General features: G+C 30.0%; 2 protein-coding genes and 1 pseudogene across 3 annotated transcripts; 1 reads left to right on the forward strand and 2 right to left on the reverse strand.

Moving 5' to 3' along the window:
- The first annotated feature begins 4,918 nt into the window (after nucleotides 1-4,918).
- Nucleotides 4,919-6,861, forward strand: LOC111307823 (xyloglucan endotransglucosylase/hydrolase 2-like). Its single transcript, XM_022906091.2, has 3 exons — nucleotides 4,919-5,287; nucleotides 5,971-6,164; nucleotides 6,254-6,861. The coding sequence occupies exons 1-3, from the start codon at nucleotides 5,006-5,008 to the stop codon at nucleotides 6,651-6,653; spliced, it is 876 nt and encodes a 291-aa protein (XP_022761826.2). The 5' UTR covers nucleotides 4,919-5,005; the 3' UTR covers nucleotides 6,654-6,861.
- Nucleotides 6,862-8,036: 1,175 nt separating this feature from the next.
- LOC111307275 (uncharacterized) lies at nucleotides 8,037-13,098 on the reverse strand. The gene is made up of 7 exons (XM_089752040.1): nucleotides 12,450-13,098; nucleotides 11,869-11,971; nucleotides 10,865-11,745; nucleotides 10,605-10,707; nucleotides 9,705-10,474; nucleotides 8,655-8,753; nucleotides 8,037-8,475 (listed from the first exon to the last, which is right to left on the reverse strand). Exons 1-7 carry the CDS (start codon nucleotides 13,047-13,049, stop codon nucleotides 8,395-8,397), a joined length of 2,637 nt encoding a protein of 878 aa, XP_089608166.1. The 5' UTR covers nucleotides 13,050-13,098; the 3' UTR covers nucleotides 8,037-8,394.
- Nucleotides 13,099-14,064: 966 nt separating this feature from the next.
- LOC111307051 (uncharacterized) lies at nucleotides 14,065-16,042 on the reverse strand (annotated as a pseudogene). The gene is made up of 3 exons (XR_016332029.1): nucleotides 15,393-16,042; nucleotides 15,147-15,288; nucleotides 14,065-14,522 (listed from the first exon to the last, which is right to left on the reverse strand). The product of XR_016332029.1 is annotated as an uncharacterized LOC111307051 (transcript).
- Between the last annotated feature and the right edge of the window lie 9,052 nt (nucleotides 16,043-25,094).

Here is a 25,094-nt window from a genome sequence, read left to right on the forward strand (position 1 = left end):
ATTTCTGGAAGAAGAATAATTTCATCTTTCCGTGCTAATGTGAGTATAATTAGGCAACACTAATTGCATTCCAGCATTCCAGCATATACAATATACTGGTTATATATAAAATTTTAGTTCAATCAATTATATATGGTGTACCATCGCTATATATATATATATATATAATATTTTAATGTTTTCTTTTATTTTATATCTGATAATGAACCACACAAATGAGTTGTAATCCACTTTCATTTCATGAATCTTAATATCCTTGTTCAGCTTGTAAAGTTCGAATTCGGAACCACCGACCACTGAAATATGTTAATGTTTTCATTTTTTTCAAGGAAAATTTTAGCAAATTAAAAGCAAAAGTTTATTTGTTGCTAATAAGAGGCTAAACACTTTTAGCCATTGGATTATCCAAGTCTTTTATATTAAATGGCATTTATTAGAGGCATTTACATATGCCTGCCCTTCAGAAGCTACTTTTGTTGTAGTGTACCAGGTAACCCAAATGAAAATAAAAGAAAATAATTTTTACGATAAATTACATAAATATATTTTGAGATTTAACGTAATTTGAGTTTAATTTTTGAGATTTAAAAAATGATACTTAACCACCTTGAATTGTATATTCGTAATATTTTGTTAGTTTTTATAATTGACATTAACACCTAATCAATAAGCCTTAGCTTTTTTTTCAATTGTTTTTTGTTTGCTATTTTTTAGATTCAAATTTTTCAAAAAAAAATTGGATTGGATGCAAGAATTTTTTACAATATTTAACAAGTAGGGGATCAAATGTTAGAAAAGTGTGCTATTGTAGTGTATGTTGTCAATTGATCTTCTCCTGCTTCTTTTTTCCTCTCTATTTTAAAAGAAATTCTTAAAAAATTTAAATTGAAATCCATAGAAAAAAAAAACCCTTGAGTTGTTGTGGTTGTTATGTGGATTTGTAATGTTTTATGGGTTTACTGGATGTGAGTAATTTAGGATAAATTTAAGTTATGTGAGTTTTTCTTGTGGTTTCTTTTAGTCTATTTGCTTTATTGATGATTGTCTTTGAAAATTGGTATAGCGGTCGAATGAAAATTGATTATTTGTTTGATACTTAATACAATTTCTAACAACACAAATTTCATTCTCAAAAAACCACAAAACTTAAAATTTGCATAAAAACAAATGAGCAACAAAATTGAAAATCTCAACTAAAAACAATTAACACAACCAAAGAACACAAAAACATCCAAGAGCAAAATAAAAATTTTGGGTTTTGATTTAATATTGCTTTTTGAGCTTGTGAATAAAAATTTTTCGATGGTTTTGGGTTTGGTCATTTTCGAGAGTTTCTTTTCAGATTAAGAAAGAGGAGACCTTATTGACAAAAGAAAATGTGGTAGCAAAGTGGGTTCTTTGACTTTAATATTGGGGTTTTTTTTTTTTTTTTTTGGTTTACAGTTATGGTCATTGGTGATGAAAGACAATAACAGTAGTCGATAGTGGTAGCGCAATGAATGGTGATGGTGAGTTTCGAAGGAATTTGGAAATTGTTTTCTTCAATTTTAAAAATAAGACATAAAACTTAATTTAGGGAGAAAGAGCTATTGCAAAAATATTGAAATATTAGAAAGAGGAGAATCAAAGGAAATAAGTTTTATTGAAAATGATTTTTATAAAAAGAGAATTCATCTTATTTTAGAGAGAAAAAATAAATTAAAGATAAAAAAAGATGAAAATTTTTTTTTTAAAAAAAGTAACATTTTGAGTAAAAATATAATAAAATAAATTATAAAATAGTTAAATTTCATATTTTAAATCTCAAGAATAAACTCAAATTACATTTAATCACATGTATATTTATGTAATTTAACCTAATTTTTATGACAAAAGATATGAAAGGGGAATCCAATATTATAAAGATATTAGCTAAAAAGGTTTATTTTGGTATTTAAGATATGTGAAAATAATTATTTATTGTTAAAATTAAAATTTTAATATTTTATTAATAAATCATATAATTATTTATAATTAATTATGTTTATATTTTTCAATAAAAAATATATTCTCTACAATCCCTCATTTATTAAAAATATTTAATAAAATACTTAAATTAAAAAATTTTAATCACACAATATTTCAGGCCACCTCAACCGTTTATACTATTAACAAAAATATATAATCCACCCTCCTCTCTTTCCCTCCTTTTTCTCCCCTGATTCCCGTCTCTCCCATAATTTTTTTTTTAATTTTAATTTTTTAAAAATTTAATTCAGGTTTTTTTAAAAAAGTTATGACATAGTCACGTCATTGTCATGTGTACTACATTTATATACGTGTCAAATTTTCATTAGTTAACGATCACATCACAAATAATACGATGGGATACCTTGGTACGCCGATTGAATGTTTAAGATAGTTGATTAGATATTTTTGATTAAGATACTATATTAGATATTTTTCAATAATTCAAGGCCCATAGGGGAGATTATCTGTTTCAGCAAATTGCCTCCAAAAAAATTGTTTCGCAACTGCTGATTTTTCCTTTTCTTTAGAAATTATCGCAGCAGGGCAACCGAGCACCACTGCTTTGCTATGAAAGCAATGTGATGATACAATTAAAGGTGGCTTTTTCTTGGCTGCTTTTTTATACATAAAAGTTTGTGATGAGGAAAGGTTTCTTCAATTAAAAGTTAGGATAAATCTTATATTTTAAAAAGAATTAAATTATATTTATAAATTATTTATTAAAAAATTAATAACAAAAATTAAATTTAAATTTTATAAATAAAATATTCGATCTCTATTATTTCAACTAAATTCCATTGACCCTAACTTTTAATGATAGTAACAATTTTCCTCACTCACTGAATAGCTGTTCCTCTCTTGTTAATTATAAAATCAACCTTTTCCCAAGTAAAGAACAGATTGGTGTATTAGCTCATAAAAATTAGAATATTTAAGTTCTTCAGTCTAAATTTATGCGATTATAATTTTTATATTTATATATAATTTTATAAATTAAAAAAAAAAAAACCCTCAAGTTCAGCTTCACAGAGAGCCATTTAACAGTTTCGTGTTTCATAACTTCCAAAATTTTTTCAAGACATCCCTTCACATGATCGTCACACTTTCTTTAAAAAAAATTTCTGTAAAATTCGGAAAGCAGGTTGCCAAACTAAAATTCTATCTGCTTTTTTCTGCATACACTGATACAAGTCATGCAAAGCCTGCCATGCACCTAAATTGAAGATTTTTCCAAGCCTAGAAATTATAACGTTGGAAATATTGAGGAACCATATCCCATGATTCGAGGAAAGCATTGAATTCAAGCAATATTGCATAGGCTGTAAGATATTTTATTCTGCAATTGTGTTATAATTTCAAAACCCAAATTTGTCCTTATAATGTTGGTTGATTAGCCACTTCTATCAATTAATCATAAAAAATCTACTAATTAATTTTAAATTAATATTTAGAGTAAATAAATTGCCTCAACCTCAAATTAAAACGTAAATAAGCAATTTTTTTCGCTTGTATTTTTTAAAATTTACATTTTGAATAGCTTCAATGGGAGACCACCATACTCGAAAACAAGAACAATTATAATTTACTGTTGTGGCAAACGAACCACTCGATTGAAAAAATTACTAAAATTTACTTTTAATCATATCAATATGAATGATTACAGCTTACATCACTTGCCAAATTTTTTCAGACCCTCTTTTTACAAGTCAACAATTGTCTTAATGATGGGATTTGATGGCCTTGAGAAGATTTTTCTTCTCCTTCTCAACTATTTTATTAGTATTTTAATTGCTTTGAGGATTTAAATAATGGTAAAAATATCAGAAGTTTGAAATGTGACACATATAAAAACAAATAAAATAAGCAACGTCAAAGACAATGCAGGTGCCCTACATATTGACAACAAAGCCATAGAGTTCTCGTGACTCTCATAATTATGCAAAGATTATTCCCAATTTGAAAGAAAAAACCAATAAACCTAAATCAAGCAAAAATGTATTGGAGAAGAATTCCCAAGCTATAGGTAATGGGATCGAATATCATTTAGCCAGATGGCAACTGTTGAATGGCTAAAAATTACATATAATTGATGGTCCCTTTACTAAAACACTTATTCTGTCCCATGCCAGATCAAGTTGTCATCCACCACCTGTTTTTAAGCAATCATGGTAAAGGACCCCTACCTTATAATCCATGCGAACAGCATCATTATACATAGTTTCTCTCACAAAAAACCAAATCCAAACCTTTTTTAATAATTTTTTTTAACAAAAGAGATCCTATCTTAAACATAAAAATAAATTTATAAATATTAAAATCTAAATTAGATGAATATTAATTTTTAATATTCAGATGAATTAAATATCATATTTATATAATACAAAATATTAATAATTTATATATTTATATCATATTTTATATAAAAATTATACATAATAATTAATATTAACATAAAAATTAAAAATATATATTTTTAATTTTATTAAATTTATTTATAATTTTTATTAAAATTTTAAATCATATTATTTTTATATTTTTATTTATATTATTTTTATATCATATTATTATATAATATTTAAGATTATCAGATCTAATATAAATAATTTAAATTAAGCTTTGAATTTTAATTTTTTTTATTTATATAGTTTAATTTACTTTTTGCTAAAAACCAAGATAAGTTTCAGAATCACCCTTCCCAAAAGGCTCAAACAAAAGCTTCCCAAGTTGCAGCTTTGATTGTATATACTAAGCTGGTGCCAGCTTTCGGTTTGGCTCTCCTTCAGTTATTGCCTCACGCGTTACCTCACTCCCACAACCTTCCCCTGTCCCCTCCTCCTTTCCTAATCTCTTCTCTAAATTAGCATTCTTTCCTATATAAATAGCTGATCTCTTTGAAAACTCAAACCCCACTCAAAATATTCACAAAACAACTCTCTAGTTTTCTCTCTTTCTCGTCTCGTCTCGTCTCGTCTTTAGTTTCCATAGGTAAGAAGAAATGGTTTCTTCTTGTAATGGGGTTTCCATGCTTGTGTTGGTTGGCTTGGTGGTAAACTCTTTGGTAGTTGTTGCCTTTGCTGGTGACTTCTACCAGGATTTTGACTTAACATGGGGTGGAAACAGGGGTAAGATTTTCAATGGTGGGAAGCTCTTGTCTTTGTCTTTGGACAGGGTTTCAGGGTCAGGTTTTCAGTCCAAGAAAGATTATTTGTTTGGGAGAATTGATATGCAGCTCAAGCTTGTTGCTGGCAACTCTGCTGGCACAGTAACTGCGTATTATGTATGTTAAAAAGCACTAAAACATTACTAATTTCTTCATTCTTTTTAACTTTTTAGCCTTTCAACTTCATAATATAATCTCTTTAGGTTTGGTGGGCAAGTCGAATGATGAGTGCTGGCCTACTTGAAAACATCTTTAAGAATTATTAGTGGTGAATGGCACCTATCAACTGTGAAGAAGATGGATTTTTTATGAAAAAATAAGGGAAAACTATTCATTCACAAGAATGAAACTATTATTGTCTGCCACATTTAAGAAAAAGTCACAAAAATTCGGTATAGGCGTACTACTGTGCTTTGAACCATCCCCGCCTTGTGACCTTTTCTAACGAGGCACTTGACTTTGGGTTAGATACCCTGATCCACGTGTAATTTTACATGCTTTTAATTCTATCGACATTTGGTTGTTGGTAAATTCATTCTCTTTTTCATCTCTATTTATCACTTTCATCGTCCAACATCAACTTTTCTTTTCTCCTAACATGCCAATTGCCATGGTGGGGTGAAAAAAAAATTGTCCTGCCTATTGAAAAATCCAAAACATAAAGCCATTTTTTTTCCATTGTGGTATGTCAAAAAACTTGTATTACATACATGTAAAATATGTTTGTTCAAGACGATTTCAAAAGCTTTTCTCTTTCATTTACAAGTAAAATTTAACTATTCTTTTGTTCGGTTTTGCAGCTGTCTTCTCAAGGGCCAACTCATGATGAGATCGACTTCGAGTTCTTGGGGAATCTTAGTGGTGACCCCTACATTTTGCATACCAATGTCTACACTCAAGGCAAAGGCAACAGAGAGCAGCAATTTTATCTCTGGTTTGATCCCACAAGAAACTTCCACACCTATTCCATTATTTGGAAGCCCCAACACATAATGTAAGAGCAACCAACCAATGTCTTGTAACTGTTTTGTCTGTTGTCTTAAAGTAGTTCTAACATTTGATATTTGTTGGTTCTCTTGTCAGTTTCTTGGTGGATAAAATTCCCGTTAGAGTTTTCAAGAATGCTGAATCAATTGGTGTGCCTTTTCCAAAGAGCCAGCCCATGAGGATTTATTCTAGTTTGTGGAATGCAGATGACTGGGCTACAAGGGGTGGATTGGTGAAAACTGATTGGACAAAGGCACCCTTCACAGCATATTACAGGAACTTCAATGCCAATGCTTGTACTTGGTCTGGAAGTGCTTCATCTTGTGCTTCTAAAAGCTCAGTCTCTGATGGTGTATGGGAAACCAATGAGCTCGATGCCCCTGGCAGAAGAAGATTGAGATGGGTTCAAAAATATTTCATGATCTACAATTATTGCACTGATTTAAAACGTTTCCCTCAAGGTGTTCCTCCTGAGTGTAAACGCCCTAGGTTCTGAAAGATGGAAACAAGCTCATCTGTTGGTTTAATTCTGAATGTGAGTTTTGTAATATAGTTAATGGTCTCATATTCTTTCTTTCGTTGGTTTTAATCATATTGTGAGGTTGAAGATGGCTGTAAATTCTGTTTCCTATCCTCAGGCCGTGGCCTCTTTTGTGCCAAAATATTTCTGTTTCCATAATAAAATTTCCTGTTTTGTTAATAAATATAGGTGTGCAAAGATTACATTGCTTTTTTTTTTTTTTTTTCTTGGATATTAAGGGTCAGAATAATCTTCATGACTAGAAAATATACAGAGAATCATTTATAGTTTCTCGATATTGAAACGAGCCTATGATATCAACCTAAAGCAGATATAGAACAATGGTCAAAAAGTAATTCCCTCGGCAGAAGGTTTTCTCCCGTGATAATGCTAGACTTTGATCATAATTCTTCTACTTTATCCTCAAATTGAACATTCTAATTGTAATCTAAACACAATAGTACAAATGAAAGGATTTGATTTTCAACATAAATTTCAAAAGCAAAAAAAAAAAAAAAAAGAAGAGTTAATAACTCTTATTAAATTTAACAAATTTAAATAATAAATTTACTTCAATTAATTTATATAATTATTTTTAATAAACAATAATTAATAAATTTAAAATTCAAAATTTAATACCATAATTTATTTCTTTATTTTCGTACAGTTATAGTCTTGTTTGTAAAATAATAATAATAATAACAAATTTGCTCATTTAAAAAGAAAAAAAAAAAAAAAGAAAGAAACTCAGATTACATGCCAAGTGTCCTAGGCAGGTCGTACACATTATGGGCAAGCTTGTGGAATTAAAGAACTTGTATCAAAGAATCCATTATTCCCATAGAAGTAAGGATAAGGCTTTCCCGAGGGGATGCATCAGCAATCAGCAACTGTACATGGCCAAACCATGGGAGCTGCCGCTATAATCCAAAAACATTATCTTGAAATAACCATCAAACACGTGAAGAGGGTGCGGTATGAGCATGACTGATCATCTGTCTTTTAACTATTGTTATTCCCAATCAATTTCTCTGATGAATTGACCATTTCGATTCCTCCAAAAAAAAAACCCATTATTATTGTTATTATTCACCACCTTGAATTTCTCCTCATTTCCCACACCTCAGCCTCAGCCGCCAACCCCACCGCCCCAACAAAAACTACCAAAACAATGCGAGGAAGAGGAAAAGGAAAGGATCTCTCTGTTTCCCTTAAGCCCTGTATTTTCACGTAAAATGCTATCATAAAATTGTGTTTCATTTTAAGTTCAAGTAAAATTTGAGAATACACTTTCAATCCCATTAAGAGAAATACAGTTGTACAAAAACTTCCGGCATTTACATTTTGAAGTTCAATCCATGGCCGTAAGAAAATTGGATATATGCCATAACATTCTCTAGCTAACATGGAGTTTTACATAATTATACAAGCTTTAAAAACAACAAAGGCAAATCCTTACAAATGATACTTAAGAATGCAGAAGTTTTTCCTAAAAGATACATTTCTCAAGATCCAGAAATTGAATCAATTTTTCTTGGCCTGATTTTTCAATCTTATTCAAATAGGACGCTTGACTTTCTATAACGTGGACAACGATTCCAGTATTGATACCAGCAACTATATGGTATGGAAGTGGATGTCTTCAAAGAAAACTACAGCAACAATCATAAAGAAAGAACAGCAGGCAGCTCGCATTGCGGTATTTTCCTCTTTGAAACTATTTGTTTGATGAGTCGGCTATTGGAATGACTTGTTCTTCAACATGATCGGCAAATCTCACAGTTGGTCGCTGCCCACACTACATGAACAAGATGAGGTAAGATTGTGGGACAAGCATGAGTTAAAATGATTTAGGTATAATTGAGAATCAATAGCAATTTGGCATGAGGGAATCTTGGGGGAATGGGAGAAGGAGGGAGTTTAACAAATGGTTCAGAGATGCTCTTGTATGGAGTCCTAAGTGCAAACTATACTTACTGGGATTCTGCAGTGAATATTTAGATCATAGTTCAGTTCGCTGAGACGGATTTTGGCTAGTTCCTCAGCTTCATAGGCTTTGTTGCATGCTTCTTTAACCTGAATTGAAGCATATTACAGCTTTAGCACAAATTTCTGTAATTATGTCAATCTATGGCGAGTAAATGAATAGCAGTGAAGCAGGATTCAATATTTGCACTATTTCTGTGTAGCTAATATGGTAAAGAAGTCAATAAGATTATTAATGCAACAATGGCAAGTGCAACATTGCTGAATATCTCAAACATACGACCATTTTGGGTTTTTATTGTATTTGCACATGATTTTGATTGATTTTTAGGAACCAGGCATCATAAATTAATTCAAATATAAGTCTGTAAAATTCATGATTACCAACAATGCTATGCTGCTTTTCTTCTGGATATTCTGCTATAGAATGACTATTCCAAAATGAGTGGATGGACCTTACCCATAAGCTTCAAGCATGTCAAATCTGGAACTAGTGTTGACATGCAGCATGATATAAGTAATTTAATCTAGAGGAACTACAAATACAGAAAGCATTCCAGTATTAACAGGCAAGAATGATCATCATTTGATGCTATGATTTATTTTAAAATATTTTTACTGGTTCTAAATCATTGATAAAAGGATACTTTTTGAGCCTTTTAACAAGTATCCAAAATTCCAGTACTAATAAGCTATCAGTGGAAGAACCAAGTTATGAAAAAGTTACAGCAGATTTTGTATGTTATAGCCAAGTCATGTGGGACAAACAGGAAAAGAAAAAGGAAATAAAATTCGAAACTTGTTTGATTCCTATAGAATGCATTTTCCCTGTTCTCCCTTTCACCAAGCATACAAAATGTTACTGAACCTATAAATTCAGTATGCCTGAATTAAGATAGCATGCAGTAGGGTCAAGCAAATCTATAAACTAGTACTACCAACCATAAAAGCATTTCGTAAAGAAATCAAATTTGCCATGTTGGCTCCGTATATTTGATAGCAGAACACAGTATGAAGGATAAGATTTCATGTCATATTCACCTGATTGATGAAAATACTAGTCTGATCTTTATCACCAAAAGATTTTTCCAACATTGTCCGTAGGTACGATAGCTCTTTAATCAAATCTAAAGCCACTTCTTCAGCATCTTGCATCTGATTTCTTGAGAATTCAAATGACCTCTCTGCATGAAGCCGAAAAGATGAACAGTTCAGACAAGCACAAATACCTCTGCATCCACGTGGATTTCTTTTAAGGATTCCCTTTTTGAGACCGGCAGCAGGAATTCCTGGAGGAATAGAGGCTTCAACAAAACCATCAGCTTTAATTTGCTTTTCAAATTTTGCGCATTTCACAATAGACTTTATGCAGTCCTCTTCCGTTTCAAGAGGTAACTGATACGGCACCGATTTAGCACCTTCACTCGGCAATAATACAGTATCGGTGAGAGAGCTGGACGACTTGGCTGGTGGCTCAACAACATCTTCGGGGCTAGTTTCTAACTTCTGATTTGTATCCAATGCAGCATGTTTAACAAGTGATCCCTGTTCCTGTTGTGAATCCATTACCGTTGGGAAATCAGCTACTTGTTTTGAAGGAGATCGTGTCAGCTTATGGTTGGATGAACATCTTATAGCAGTTGCTGCAGCCACAGGCAGCATAACACCATTACCAGTATAATGCTCTACAGGACAACTTTTGCCATTGAAAGTTTCCATGCATGTGTCTTTACCAGAATTAAAGCACGGTGAAAGCAGCTGTTCTTTGGAACTATTCTCAACTTTCGGTGACTGGTCATATCCAGAAGCACCTGGTAAAGCATCCAAGAAAAAGGTTACAAATATTAGGCTCCAAATTAATTCTAAAAGCAAAGAATTGCATGAAAGGAAGAATCGGGTGAGGAGTGGGGGAGATAGCCAAGGAAATGAAGCAGGACTCACAGGAGTAATCATTTGTTATGTCTATCAAAAACGGAAGTAATCTTCTATAGCTGAATGAGCCAGGAATTTTGGATAACTTCAGATGCAAGCGTGGGTTTGGAACCTATTCAACATGACAAGCCCAAGTACTTAGCATGAAATGTCTTTACAGTTTCATCATTAATTATTGTATTTGCACATGCACGTATAGGTTTAGCGAATACACAATGTGCAAATAGGCTAACACGAGGGAAAATACTGGAAGGTTGATAGCATCTTACCAGCTTGTTCTTAGGACTTGAGTCTAGGCTTTTATCACTACCTTGACCATTGTTTCTGCAAAAGGTTTCATCTGTTGACTTTTGAATAATGTGATCTATGCCTTGTGAAACATAGTCCACTTTATTGCCTCTGCTATCATCAGTATCAGATTTAGAAAACATATCAGAATCTGGTGGTGTCATTGACATATGTTCTCCATTCAAGTCTTGAACTTGTTCCACGACTTCATCATCATTGTCAACTCCCTGCTGTAGGCTGCAATTTCTGTTTCCTCCCATTTTAGACAAAGTAGGACCCACAGAATTCAGTTGCTGAACTTCAAAAGAATGACAAATGATGGCTTTTGGCATCCCTTGAATCTCAGACTGCTTTGTGTCATCATTAGAATTTAGTGGAACTTCATCATAATTACAACATTCACGCTTATTGCTAATCGTAGACAAAGTCTGATCCAAAACTTTTAGATTAGCATTGCAAGGAGATTGAACATTAGTTTTTACAACCTCACTGTCATCTGTCAACATTTTTTCACTAGAAACCACAGCAGCTAAATTTTCCTTGTTGAAATGAGAATCCTCTATAGTTGACGATGAATAATGTTTCAAGCAATTCAAGTTCGGGTCTTCACAAGAAACTTGCAGCTCAAGTTTCTGAATTTCTCCATTAACAAGTGGCGTTGAGGAAGACTCATTCTCCTGTGAGGTGAGGGACTCAAATGATACCATGTTCAAATCCTTACCAGAATCACTGTTATGGCCCTCCAGTTTGCAGCCGGTTTTCATAGATTTATCTGCCAATGTTTCTTGTCCAATTGAAGCCAACAATTCCTTCTCTTCCAAACCCTTCTCAGTTTTTTGATAATGACCCATTACTGGGGAACCTGTAAAGATCATATACAAAAAAGTTTTAATATCATAGATTTAACTACACTTGCCACTTTGTCACCTCTGTGGAACCAAACTTTAAGAGAGAAAAGCAAAGAGAAAAAGAGTGGAGAAATTACGAGAATAATCATTTTTGATATCCATCAAATAAGGAAGCAATCTTCTGTAGCTGAATGAGCCTGGCGTTTTGAAAAGCTTCACACGAGAACATGGTTTAAGAACCTACTCGAAACAACATAGGCAACCCGGCATTACATACAAAAATAACCCATAAATGTACAGGCATTGCATAAAATTATAAAACATTATGCTCAAACAAAAACATAGATTATTCAAATTATACAACTTGGACATAATTTTAACATATAGAATTGCATAGAGGAAAACAAATAAAGTTTAAAAGTTTGCTCCCTTGTTGCTTTTTCTATTTTTTTTTATTGAAAATGAACAAATGACTAAAACCAAACATTGTTCTAACATATTTGTTTTATACAAAAATCAAAATTATTCATTGTTTCTCTCTGTCTATGACAATATTTCTACTTTTATATCTAAATGGGATTTTTTTTCTTTGTTTATTTAGGAAATGGGTCAAAAACATACAATTTGAGAAGGCAATTCCAAAAATAGAAATAAAAAACCAATAGCAAAAGTATCAACCAAATTACATTAAGCGAAAAACTCCACAATAAAATCTTACTGATTTGATTGAATAATTCAAGCCGTTTCTCTCCTCATGAAAGCCTTTTTCCGTGCATGCATCATGTTTCTGAAACTTTTCATTCGGCTTTTTCTCTAAGAACTGATCTGGAAAGTCAGTTCCATTTCTTTCAACCACTTGTTTGGTTCCAAAGATCTCAGCATCGGGTGGAGTTGACTGCACAAAATCCTCATCCTCATTCAACATAGCCAACTTCTTAAAACCCCCATTTCCAACCAAACAATTCCCAGCAACCTCACTCTTTCTTAGATTCTCAGTATCATCCAAACAATTAGGAATCACCCCATCAGTGGAAGAGGGAGAGAAGACCCGTCTTAAGCGAAGATCTTTGATGGAAACGGAAGATAAACAGTAACTCACCGATGAATCTTCAGCTGGTGAGCTATTTTTTGGTTTTTTGACAAAGGGTTGCAGATCTTGGTGGTTGCTGCCGCGGATGGAGTCGGGTCGAGATTGGCTTGACTGGTTGCGGTGAAGATGGGTCTGGGATTTGCTACGAGTGAAGTTTCCCATTAAGGAACGCGTTGTCGGAATGGATGGTCCCTTCCGCTTCTTCCAGATTTCCTTTGATTCTGCCATTGGTAAATCCTCAGCCAGAAACTGAGAGAGAGAGAGAGAGAGAGAGAAATGGAAGGGGTTTGGCGGCAAAAGTGAGATGATAAGTATACGAATGGCGGGAAGGCATCTGAGTTTGGCGGGAAAAATATGGGCTTGGTCTGTACTTTTTTGGGCTGCATTCAGTTGGGTTTTACCAAACTTCCCATAATGGCCATAAATGGGCTGTGTTGTCAGGGCTCCTACTCCATTCTTCCATCATTTGTCATATTTTTCCAATTCCAATCCAAAGTTTTTTCGTCAATGTTATCGTTGTCGCTACAAAGTCTAATCAGCTGTCGAGCCACATCTATCTCCGACTCTGAAAATCCCCACAATCCTTCGTATTTGGCTTGCATGCGGATGAAAGCGTCGCCATGATCGCATGTATTAAGAAGGAATTCGCTGATCAAAGGTCATTGGCATTTAGATTGGAGCCTGTTCAAAAGTCATACATGTTTTGGCTATAGGCCAAAATGTATTTTATTTTGATTCACTAATAGACATACTACATAACAAGATACATAGACATATTACAAGATATCTATTAGTCATTTCTGAAATTTATAGGCTTAGGATTCAAATTCTAATCTTTTGTAACATTTTTTTCTATTTTTAGATTGCGATATTTTTTCATATAAAAAAAACCTCTTAATCCATAAAAATTGGGCATTTGAGATAATGATGATGAATTATCATTGATAAAATTCAAATTCAAGATTATTTGCTCCAAGACAAAGGAAATTATGGATCGAATCAATCCCTTATTGATTAAATACAAGATCATTTACTTATTACAATTAGTTCCCAATTTCACTATCAAAAAGAGGAGCGATGCCAAAGGATCAAAATTTTGTTAAAGAAATTGTTTTCCATTAGACATTATGATTTATTACATAAATAAATTAAATTTCAAAATCAATTATTTATCTTTACCTCTAATAGGACACTTTTAACTCTAATAGAAAAGAAAAAACAAATTAATCTTCTAAAGGCTCTAGCAAAAGAAAGTGATAGTGTGTTATTGGTTTAATAATGATTCATTTGTAAAGTTTTACATAGAATCAAATTTAAGAAATAAAGAAACAAATCTCATAAGAAATGAGAAGTCGATATCTGCTAGAGCAAAATATGTTGATCAATCTAATAACTGATATCCAGAGATTCTCTCTAAGTTGGGATCTTAAATTGTTCCTTTCCTGCAAATTCACTGTATTGGTTTTCAAAAGAAGAGAACAACCAAAATTCTTCAGTCACCTTCCTTACCATTCTTGTCAACCTATATTTCAACAGCTCCAATGTTGCTGAAATTAATCTTGGATTTTCAAGCACTGAGCTCTGCCGATACTCAATAATCCATGTATTAGGATCCAATTATATGACAGAGGCACCCCATTTCCTTTGCACCCACGAAGCATTTGCCTTTCTTGCTAGAAACCCAACCTTTCCATTAGACCACTGCGAAACCAAAACATGAAGGACAAAAAATTGTTAAACAATTATCAAGCAGGTTCAATCTGCTTGTTGTTTCTACTGCTACTAAACTTTTGTTTCTTCAGAAATTATTAAAACGTAAAGGTAAGAAAAATAAAATCCTTTTTAACTAAAATGTATCACATATTTAAACAAAATTTTATCATATGAAAGTTAAAAATCGTGTATTTTGCTATTCACAAATATCAAAATTTCAATTTTCAAGATTTTTTATTTTCTTATTTCCACAAGCAAAAGACAAATCCCACTAGTAGGAAAAAAGTATTTCTTCATTCACCTGAGAGAGAAAAGACTATAAATAAAGAGGTGTCCTATATAACTAGAAATTCTCACTACTTAAAAAGAGAATCACACCATAATTATATTGTCGTTCTAAATATTGTTTTAATTATACTATCATAATTCTTAATATTAGGTTAACTACATAATTACATTAATATTATATATTATGATACTATAATTACATTAATATTACGTTTAAAACTTACCTACTAACAGTAATCAAAAGCAAGCAGCAAAGGTAACAATAAAATTGAACCTAAATAAGTTTTTTGTTTTTGTCATAAAGAAAATAAAGATGGCGTTTACTTCTGTTACTCTGCCAGATAAGATGAGAAATGATCTGGAAGAAAATCCAGTTGTAAGCAATCCTGCCGTTTGCAAAGGCCATCCTGACCTCTTCCATGGCTGATTTGTACAATATACAATGCGAATTCAGGAGCAAACTACCCTGCAATTAACCCAGGCATATATCAACTCCTCGCACAGTAGTTTTAGAACATATCAAAATTGCCAGAACAAGTTCTTAGTAAAATCAAAAATTTTTTTTTAAACCTTATCAATTTCCCATATAGAATCCGTATTGCTGCAATTTGAAACCTTTCCATTAACAAATCGCTTCAACTCATGTTGTAAGAACCTCAATTTTCCATTCAAATCTGGCACAATCGAAGCTCTCTCACCAATGCTTCTCACAATATCCCTTGTCAAAGCTGGCTTTAGTACCCCATCAAAAACCCAATCTCCATTCCAAAAACCAAGCTCAAACCCAATAAAAACATCCAAAATGTCATTTCAAAACTACCCTTTTTTCCCTTCTTATTCTCCTTCTCTCTCAAATTTAATCTGGCGGTTGATTGCAGAGCTGGAGACTCTACCACGCGACAAAAACTCGACTTGGGTGTTGATATAGTCCAAGGATCGAAAGAAATTGCAGTGCGGTCTACAAAGTTAGGCTTCAAAGCTGAGAGTTTAGTGAAGGAGCTGTTTTGGACGCTAACAGGCAGGCATGAGATCAAGAGTAGCATTGATGCTGGCCAAACAAATTTCACAGTTGCAATTGGCGTCTTTTCTGCATCCAGGGTAATAGCAGCTGTCTCCGGTTTCACCATGGATATCATCTTCCATAGTGGTGGTGGTCGATTTCACTGAAGATGATGATGCATTCAGCTGGGGTTTCATGGCTTCTTGTCTCTGGTTTACTCTTTTTCTTCTTTTTGGAAAACGTTGTTAACAGTCTTAAATGAGATTTGTGATGGGGTTTTGAAATTTGAACCTTTAACGGTCATATCATGTGGGATATTTTGTTTTTCTCCGCGAGGGATAAGGTTTTGTAAATGACTGAAATAACCTGTTAAACAATAGGTCGGAGATGGGGGTGTAATCAAGCTGTGTAGAGTTAATATAGTGAAAAGTTCGAGTTCGAGCTCGACTCTCAATTCGTGATTTGATATTTGGTTCGAACTCGATCGAGTTTTATTTTTTTAATTTGAGCTTGATTCGTGATTGAAATCGAGTTACTCGAACTCGTTCAATTAAACTTGATTAACTTATAAAAATAAACTCGATTCTTATACTCGATAAGAGTTTGATTATTTATGTTCGAACTCGAATTAGAATTCGATATATTTTATTAATTAAAATAATAAACAAAATTTAAATATAAAAGCTCGATTACGCTCGCGAGCTACTCAAACTCGACTTAATCTATGAGTCGAGCTACTTGAGTTTGAACTCGACTCGATAATAATCAAATCAAATTCGAATTTTATTTGAATTGAACCCGAGTAGCTTGCGAGTATTAATGTATCATTTATATTCCTAGTTAGAGACGATTGGAGATATTCATGGGTCGAATTAACCTTCGATTTCACCTTAAAATTTTTTTTATATAAAAGAATTATAATTTGAATAAGAAAAAATTATATGTATTAAATTTTAAAATTTAAATTTATTGAATAATATCTTTCAAAACAATTATATAAATTGAATTAACTTCTGAATTTTATTTCAAAAACTTTTTTAAAGGCTCAACTAAATTTGCTTATGAAAACTCATTTATATCATATAATTTAAATTTAATATTTAAATATTTAGCATTTTTAACAATTTTAAATATATTTTAAAATTAAATATTTAATACTAAATATTCTCTCAGGTCAGACCAAGTCATAAAAATCTTAACCAAAATTTTGTTTATTTTCCAATACCAACAGCAGCTAACTCGCTGAAACAATCGTAGTAGCGGAGGAAGTGAAAGAAGCTGACATATCAAAGAGAGAGCTTTCCCTTCATATGCCAATGGGAAAGGAAAGGGTTAAGAGAGCAAGTTGTAAGCCACCACATTGCTTTGGTTCGGTCCAAACTTTGATACTTCCTGAATGCTCAAGTCACTAGTCAAATAGGTTCCCTTGAAGGGCTTTCTTTCTCTTACGCAATTGATAGTGTCAACTTCAATAGATCTAGGTTGGAGTAACTATAATTTCTTGTTGGCGTTATTAAAAAATATATACATTGTTTGAAAGTTGGAAAAGCTCTTTTATCGTAAGTCTTTTTTCTACTTGTGAAATTATAATGGTTTCATGGATGGCATATTTTTTCCATATAATTCAAGCTACAAATATAATTTTCAAGTCTTGAAAACAACCCAATCCAAACGAATACTCACCAAACATAAATCAATTTCAACTTAATCTATGAGTATTCTTAAACTCAAAATAATTCTTCATACATACACAACCATAAACATTATCCCTTAATATATAGTTTTATCTTTTATTACTATGGAGTCTCCTTTATTTTCTTTTAACGTTCTCAAAAGTTTTTCAAAGAAATAAATAGCAAAAAACTGTATATTTAATTCATCCATTTAGCAAAATCATTTAGAGCAAATAGATAATTTTAAAATTTTTTTTAATACAATCAAAGGTATCTCAACCTTTTCTCTAGACTACGCTTTTCCTAAAGACACCTTAGGAGGACCGTCATATCAACTTGAAAGATTTAAAATAAATTTTCTTTTAATTTTAAATATTATTAATCAATTAAAAATGGATTCATACCCATGTTTTAATAAATTGGTCCAAAGATTGAATTGGTTGTCTTTTTGGTTCTCAATTTAACCGATTCAAAATGATAGAAAATTTTTGTATTTTTAGAAATTTTCAAAAATTTAGAAAAATAAAAATATAAAAAATAAAATATATATGAAAAAGGTTTAAATCTAAAACAACTAAAAACACTTAAAACTCAAATCATATATATTATATTATATTATATTATATTAGATAGTAATTGCTGACGTGGAGACTTATGTGAATAGTTTCTTTTTTCGACACATAAGATAATTTTTAAAATTTTTTATTATGATGATATATAAGATATTTATTAATTTTAAATTATTTATAAAAATATATTTTAAAAATTATTAAATTATCTAAAATTTTAAAATTTAATCAAAAATCAATTTAAATTCTAATAAAATTCTTTTATTTTGTACATCACTTTATCTTAATTTAAAATCAATTTTAAAATAATTTATCTTTTTTAATTTATTTACAATTAACATGAGTATTTAAATTTATCACAACTTTTAAAAATATTATTTAATATCTTTAATATTTTTGATAAATGCTTATTACAGTATTTTCAACTTTTAAATATATTTCATAAAGAAATTGTAATATATATATATATATATATATATGAACAAACACAGGTCCTAACACAATCCCTAATACAATCATATATACCTTGACAAAAATGAAGACGAGATTATTTTTTATGTTACAAATTGAGAACTATTTGTCTGGCAATTAGTGGACCAGTTCAACTTAATGAAAAGACAAGTGCATAATTTTCAAAATTAAAATAATAAAATAAAGCCATATATATCAATGACACTTCCACACTTACAACATCTTTTAAGCCTTTCATGTGCAACTAAACAAAATTGATATATATTTTCTACACTTTTTAGTCATATGATTGCAAGAATATTTTATGGTCTAAATTTATAATATGTTTGAGAAATTGGTTATCAAGAATCCAGTTATATTCTAAACTTTGTCATACCTTTACAATAAAAATGTTAGCAGTAGAAATTTTTCAAGATATTTGTTGTGAATAGAGTCAAGATATAAAACAACAAAAAAACCTATCAGATAAAGGTATAAAATTCCAAAATTTAAATATTATTATCTAATTAGATATTATTTATAGAAAAATTTATTATTTAAATATATTTATGGATTAAAGTTTATCAAGATTTAAAATCAATTTAAATATACGATAATTAAATAGATAAAATTATTATTTAAATATATTTATGGCTTAAATAAAATTATAAAGCTTGATTATTTACCATCTTTCCATTCAACTTATTTTCCAAACAATATTCCATCTTCTCACAGACTTTAGTATTACTCTTTTATTGCTCTTCCATTTAAGCTGGATTTATTTTTACTTTTCTATTTTGTTGAGGTAAGCTCTCTTAGTTTAATTTTGACTTTTTTTTTTTTTTTTGCACTTAAGTAAATGAATAGAACAGAATGCCAAGAACCTATAAAGCAATACAACATACAAATAAGCTTTTATATACTGTATGTTAGAGATCACTTCTGGAACTTGAACAAGATTACAAAAAGAAGCAAGATTTCTGTTGCTAACTAATGAGGCCATAATCAATTTATTAGAAGATAATTACAGATTATGAATAACCTTTAATCCTTTCATCAACCCAAAAATGAAAATAAAAAAAGAAAAAATATACAATAGATTGGCTTTCATATTAAGCTATTTCAATTTAGATTGTTTCATTGTACAATGATGAAGCCTCTTTAAAAGCTAAGGAAATTATATTATTACTATCATATCATCATTTTTACATCATGTTATTAAAATGCATATTGCTTTTTTTCCATGGGAATTAAGATTACAAATTTTCTTATGTTCTAAATAACTAACATTTACTGTTTACTTGACAGTTCTAGCAAAAAGAGGCTTTAATCTTGAGATTTTTTATTTTGTTAAGGTAAGCTCTCTTAGTTTAATTTTGACTTTTTTTTATTGCACTCAAGTAAATAAACAGAACAAAATGCCAAGAACATGTAAAGCAAAATAGCATGCAGATGAGCTTTTATATACTGTATGTTAGAGATCACTTCTAGAACTTCAACAAGATTACAAAAAAAGCAAAAATTCTATTACTAACTGATGAGGTCATAATCAATTTATTAAAAGATAGCAGTAGATTATGAATAATCTTTAATCCTTTCATTAACCCAAAAATAAAAAAAGAAAAGAAAAGAAAGATATACAATAGATTGGCTTTCGTATTAAGCTATTTCAATTCAGATTGTTTCATTGTACAATGATGAAGCCTATTTAAAAGCTAAGGAAACTATCTTATTATTGTCATATCATCATTTTCACAACATTTTATTAAAATGCACATTGCTTTCTTTCCATGGGAATTAAGATTACAAATTTTTTTATGTTCTAAATAGACTAACATTTACTGTTTACTTGACAGGTCTAGCAAAAAGAGGCTTCAATCTTAAGATTTTCTATTTTGTTGAGCTAAGCTCCCTTAGGTTAATTTTGACTTTTTTTTTTATTGCACTCAAGTAAATGAATAGAACAGAATGCCAAGAACATGTAAAGCAATACAATATGCAAATGCGCTTTTATTTACTATACGTTAGAGTTCACTTCTGGAACTTTAACAAGATTACAAAAAAAAAACAAGATTTCTGTTACTAACTAACGAGGCCATAATCAATTTATTAGAAGATAGCAGTAGATTATGAATAACCTTTAATCCTTTCATTAACCTAAAAATAATAATAAAAAAAAAGATTGGCTTTTGTGTTAAGCTATTTCAATTCAGATTGTTTCATTGTACAATGATGAAACCTCTTTAAAAGCTAAGGAAACTATCTTATTATTGTCATATCATCATTTTCACATCATGTTATTAAAACGCATATTGCTTTCTTTCCATGGGAATTAAGATTATAAATTTTCTAGTATTCTAAATAAACTAAAATTTATTGTTTACTTGATAGTTCTGGCAAAAAGAGCCTTCAATCTTGAGACAACAACTACAGAAGTTGCAGGCAAACCATCAATACATCATTCTCTCTAAGCTTAAAATTTCATAATATTTCTTCTGAAAGATGTTTTTTTTTTTTTTTCTGCAACAAAAGTTTAAAATAAAAACTTAGTCATATAAGTCAGCTCTATTATCTTTTCAAATGCCATAAAATGATTATTTTAGTTTCTCAGATATAAGACAAATAGACAAATAGTATAAAGAAAAAATATTATTGCAAATAATAGAAAACACCAATTAACATTCTAGAAATGATGAAGAAAAAATGCAAGAACAAATACCTTTGGGAAAAAAAACAAACAATACATTCAAATTGTCAATGCTTGAAATGTAGAAATGAGTTAGCAAAACACAGGTAGTTAATAATTCAATATACATGAAATGTATGAGGCAAAAAAGGAAAATAGAAACAGCCAAATAAGAACTAACCTTGTAACTGCACCGCAAAAAGTATCAGGTGAATGTTTAGCACACATTTTGGTTTTGGTTCACTTCCAAGTAATAAATTTTATGTGTCAGATATTTTCACAACATTTAGTTCATTTTTGTCCTTCCATTCACCCAAACTTGGGAAATATATGTAACTCTAAGCAACTTAAATAGTTTGACTTAGGTGCATTTCCATTTCACCTAAATACCACCTTCTTATGTCTTTAGAGATTAAAAAAGGCCCTATAAATCCATATTGTCACTTCCTAAAAATTAACCTACCAAGTATTTTTGTGAAGCTGTTTCCTGAACATAAGAATTTTTACTCTATCATTTCTCATGGAGTAAGGCATAAAGATAAGATTAATGGAACAATAGAGTAATGGCTATGGATGATTACATTGCTAAGTATGACCCAGCTCCTTTTTAAGCAAGAAGAAAGATAAAAACCTAGTCAGAATTCCTCTAAATACAAAAGTAAAGGTAGTGGGTGATTAAGTTGTTAAGTATGACCTAACTTTTCTTTAAGCAAGAAGAGAGATGGAAACCATAAAAAACGAAGGAATAAGTACACTGTTTATAAACCTTACATGTAAATTTGTAGACTTGATTTTGATAGCTAACATATAAATGACAAGATTGCAAATTGTTAATATTTTATTATAATTAATTAAATTTTAAATATTTTATTCAATTCAATTAAAATTTTAAATAAACAAAATCGTAATAAAATACAACTGTAACAACTCTAATCCATGCCATTATTAAAATGAATAAAGTCCATTTTCTGGTAGGTGTTTCAAAGTCTTGCGTTTTAGGAAAAACCACTACCAAAACCAAATCTATATGGCTGATTTATCTATTAAATGATTAATCAAGTTGTTTTTGAGAAACCATTCTTCTTAGTAGGAAGCCCCCCTTAATATTAGTTGTTGAGTTTATTAGCAAGAACATGGCAAACATAGCACATCGCAGATAATTTATCAACTTTAACAGGAACATAGCAAAATAGAATTCTCATTAAACTAACAAAATATCAAAATGCAAAAAACCTTTGTATATTTTGCAAAATGGGGTTTTATCAAAACATATCAAAACCCACAATTTAATCAAAAAAAAAAAAAAGATGAAACATAAAAGGACAAAGAAAAGAAAAAAAAAAGGTTACCTCTTTATTAGAAAGAGGAATTGCTTTTAGAATTTGCATTGTTTTTTAGTTGACTTGCATTGAGTTTGGGTTAGATTCAAATTATAGTGAAATTGGTAATTAATTTCTAAAGAAATAAGTTCTTATCATTTATATTTAACTAATGTTCTTAAGAATTAAGTTTTTCTTTTATCTTATTTTTATTCATGAATAAATCTTTTATAAATAATACTATAAAAGAAGTTCTTATCATGTGATCTTTTGTGCTTGTAATTAACTAAAATTATAGGCGTGCCATAAATCAATAAACCATTTTTTTATCAATGCATTATAGAAATTCATGACAGTTATCATTATGACTCCCATCATTATGAAAATTGAGGCACATTTTTTGAAAGCCATAAATTGATAAAGGAATTATCACAACATAGAATGGATCCGGATGATGATGATATTGTGAAGCATAATATCTAGGTCAATCAATGATTCAAGAATTGATATGGTATGGATGTATGCTCGTTAGGAAATACGAGAAGAAATATCAATTATTGAATGATACACTTTTAAACCCTATAGAAAAGAATCTTCTACATGAGATTTAGGTGAGGCATCCAAAATATAAAACCTTGATTAAGAAATTTGTGAAAGTTTATGTAAGAATGGGAGCAAGGAGGAGTGCAACCCTTTCTGTTTGCTCTAGCCTTTATAATGGAAAAAAAAAAAATTCTTGGATATCCATAGATAAGAAATGTAAATGTAAAACTATCAAAGGAATTTTTAGATTCCATTCCTGTTATTAGAAAAATGACATATACTAACTAGGAACATAGCTTAATGAATATTTAGTATGATTTATTATGAATTTTGTTTATGAATTTAGTAGTGATATACGATGTTTCAAATATAGGTATGATAAGTTTTGAATATTTTTTATTTCTCAAGTATTGTTTATTTTATTTTTTGAATATTATCAAATATGATATTCTTTTTTCTTTTAAAATTAATTTCTAATTATGTAGATAATATCCTTTTAAATTTTAAAATATCAATATTAGTTTTATCTTAATATATTTCATAAATTGTTATTAACTTTAAGTTTTAGTAATACTATATATTACGAAGTGTAAAGTTAGAGTAATAATATTGTTATATTTTGTAGGTTATGTATGTAAGCCTTCTATTTTTGTCTTTGACATTGACTTAATCGGATAATATTTTTTCTCTCAATTAATCTTTAACTTTTTTTTTAATCATTGTAAATCTACCTATAACTCATCTATGATATTGTGTTTTTATTATGATTTAAAAAACAATATAGAAATTAATCTAAACAAATTTGTTTATCTTAAAAGATGGTAGGCTGCTTTCTACTTCAAGTGATTGAAAGTAAAATGGTTGAAATTATTAACCATAAGATGAGGTTCAAGTAGGAAAACTAATGTAAACCTAAAAGCTGTGAATATAATATATTAAGCCAATCAATCATGTCAGTAGGAGTGGCACATGGATAATACATCCTTGGATCCTAAACTTGTTAAAATTCCAAAAAATATTGAGACAAAAAATACATAAAAGAAAGAAAAGCATTTCTAAGATAACAATACCAAAATCGAGAGTCTACCTACTAAATACTCTTGAGGGAATATCGTAACGTTTAGACAATTCTTCAAAAGTTCTAAGCAGTCTTTCAAAATATGAAATTAGGTGTGGACTTTTTCTATGTATGTTTTTTTTTTTATGATTCGATATGTTTACTATTTATTACATGACAATAAAAATGAAATCTTTTTTAATATATAGAAGCATATATTTTCAATTTTCATCAAAATATTTGGTTATGATTTTTTTATTGAATAAAAAAATAGTATATTTATTCCTTTGATAGAAAATCACTCAAAGGATTAATATTTAAATAATTATACTAACTTTTTTTTCATAAATTTAATGAATCAGATGGATCGAATTATTTTAGAAAAGAAAATTTGTGACAAAATTTTTTTTGAAGAGATATTATTAAAATATTAAAAAATAACCAGTAGCTAGATTAGTTACTATCTTCAAAGGAAAACTTATCCAAGTTATACCTTTAAGCCAAGAAAAGTTCCTGTTTTTAGAAACTTTCCACCATTTTATGGACAAACTACTCCAAAACGTGCAAAGAAAGAGTTGGATAAATTGCAAACTAGTCTGAATCGGAAAGCCAAAACAATTATAATTTATGAGATTGAACATGATCCTTAAAAAATAATAGATGATAAAAATGATTATGTAAATGATAAAGATAGGGTTAGCAGCAAGTATAAGCCTTTTTAAGATAGTATTTGAAATAATTGTATTACATGTTAAATTTATTTTTATTTTTCTTTTAATGTTTATTTTATAAATTCAATAAATGTATGAAAATTACTATCTTCATCACTTGATGTTATGCATCATTTAGCTGTTTATATTGTTTATAATGAAAATTTGTTCTTTTGTCATTAGGTTGTCATTAAATGTTAACAATATATATTTTTTCATTTGTCTTTATTTTACAGTGTACTTAATTGCTTATTGAATTGAATTA

Source organism: Durio zibethinus, chromosome 22, assembly GCF_047325235.1.
Source record: "Durio zibethinus cultivar Kanyao isolate XHJ-2024 chromosome 22, ASM4732523v1, whole genome shotgun sequence".
NCBI classification, from domain to species: domain Eukaryota; kingdom Viridiplantae; phylum Streptophyta; class Magnoliopsida; order Malvales; family Malvaceae; genus Durio; species Durio zibethinus.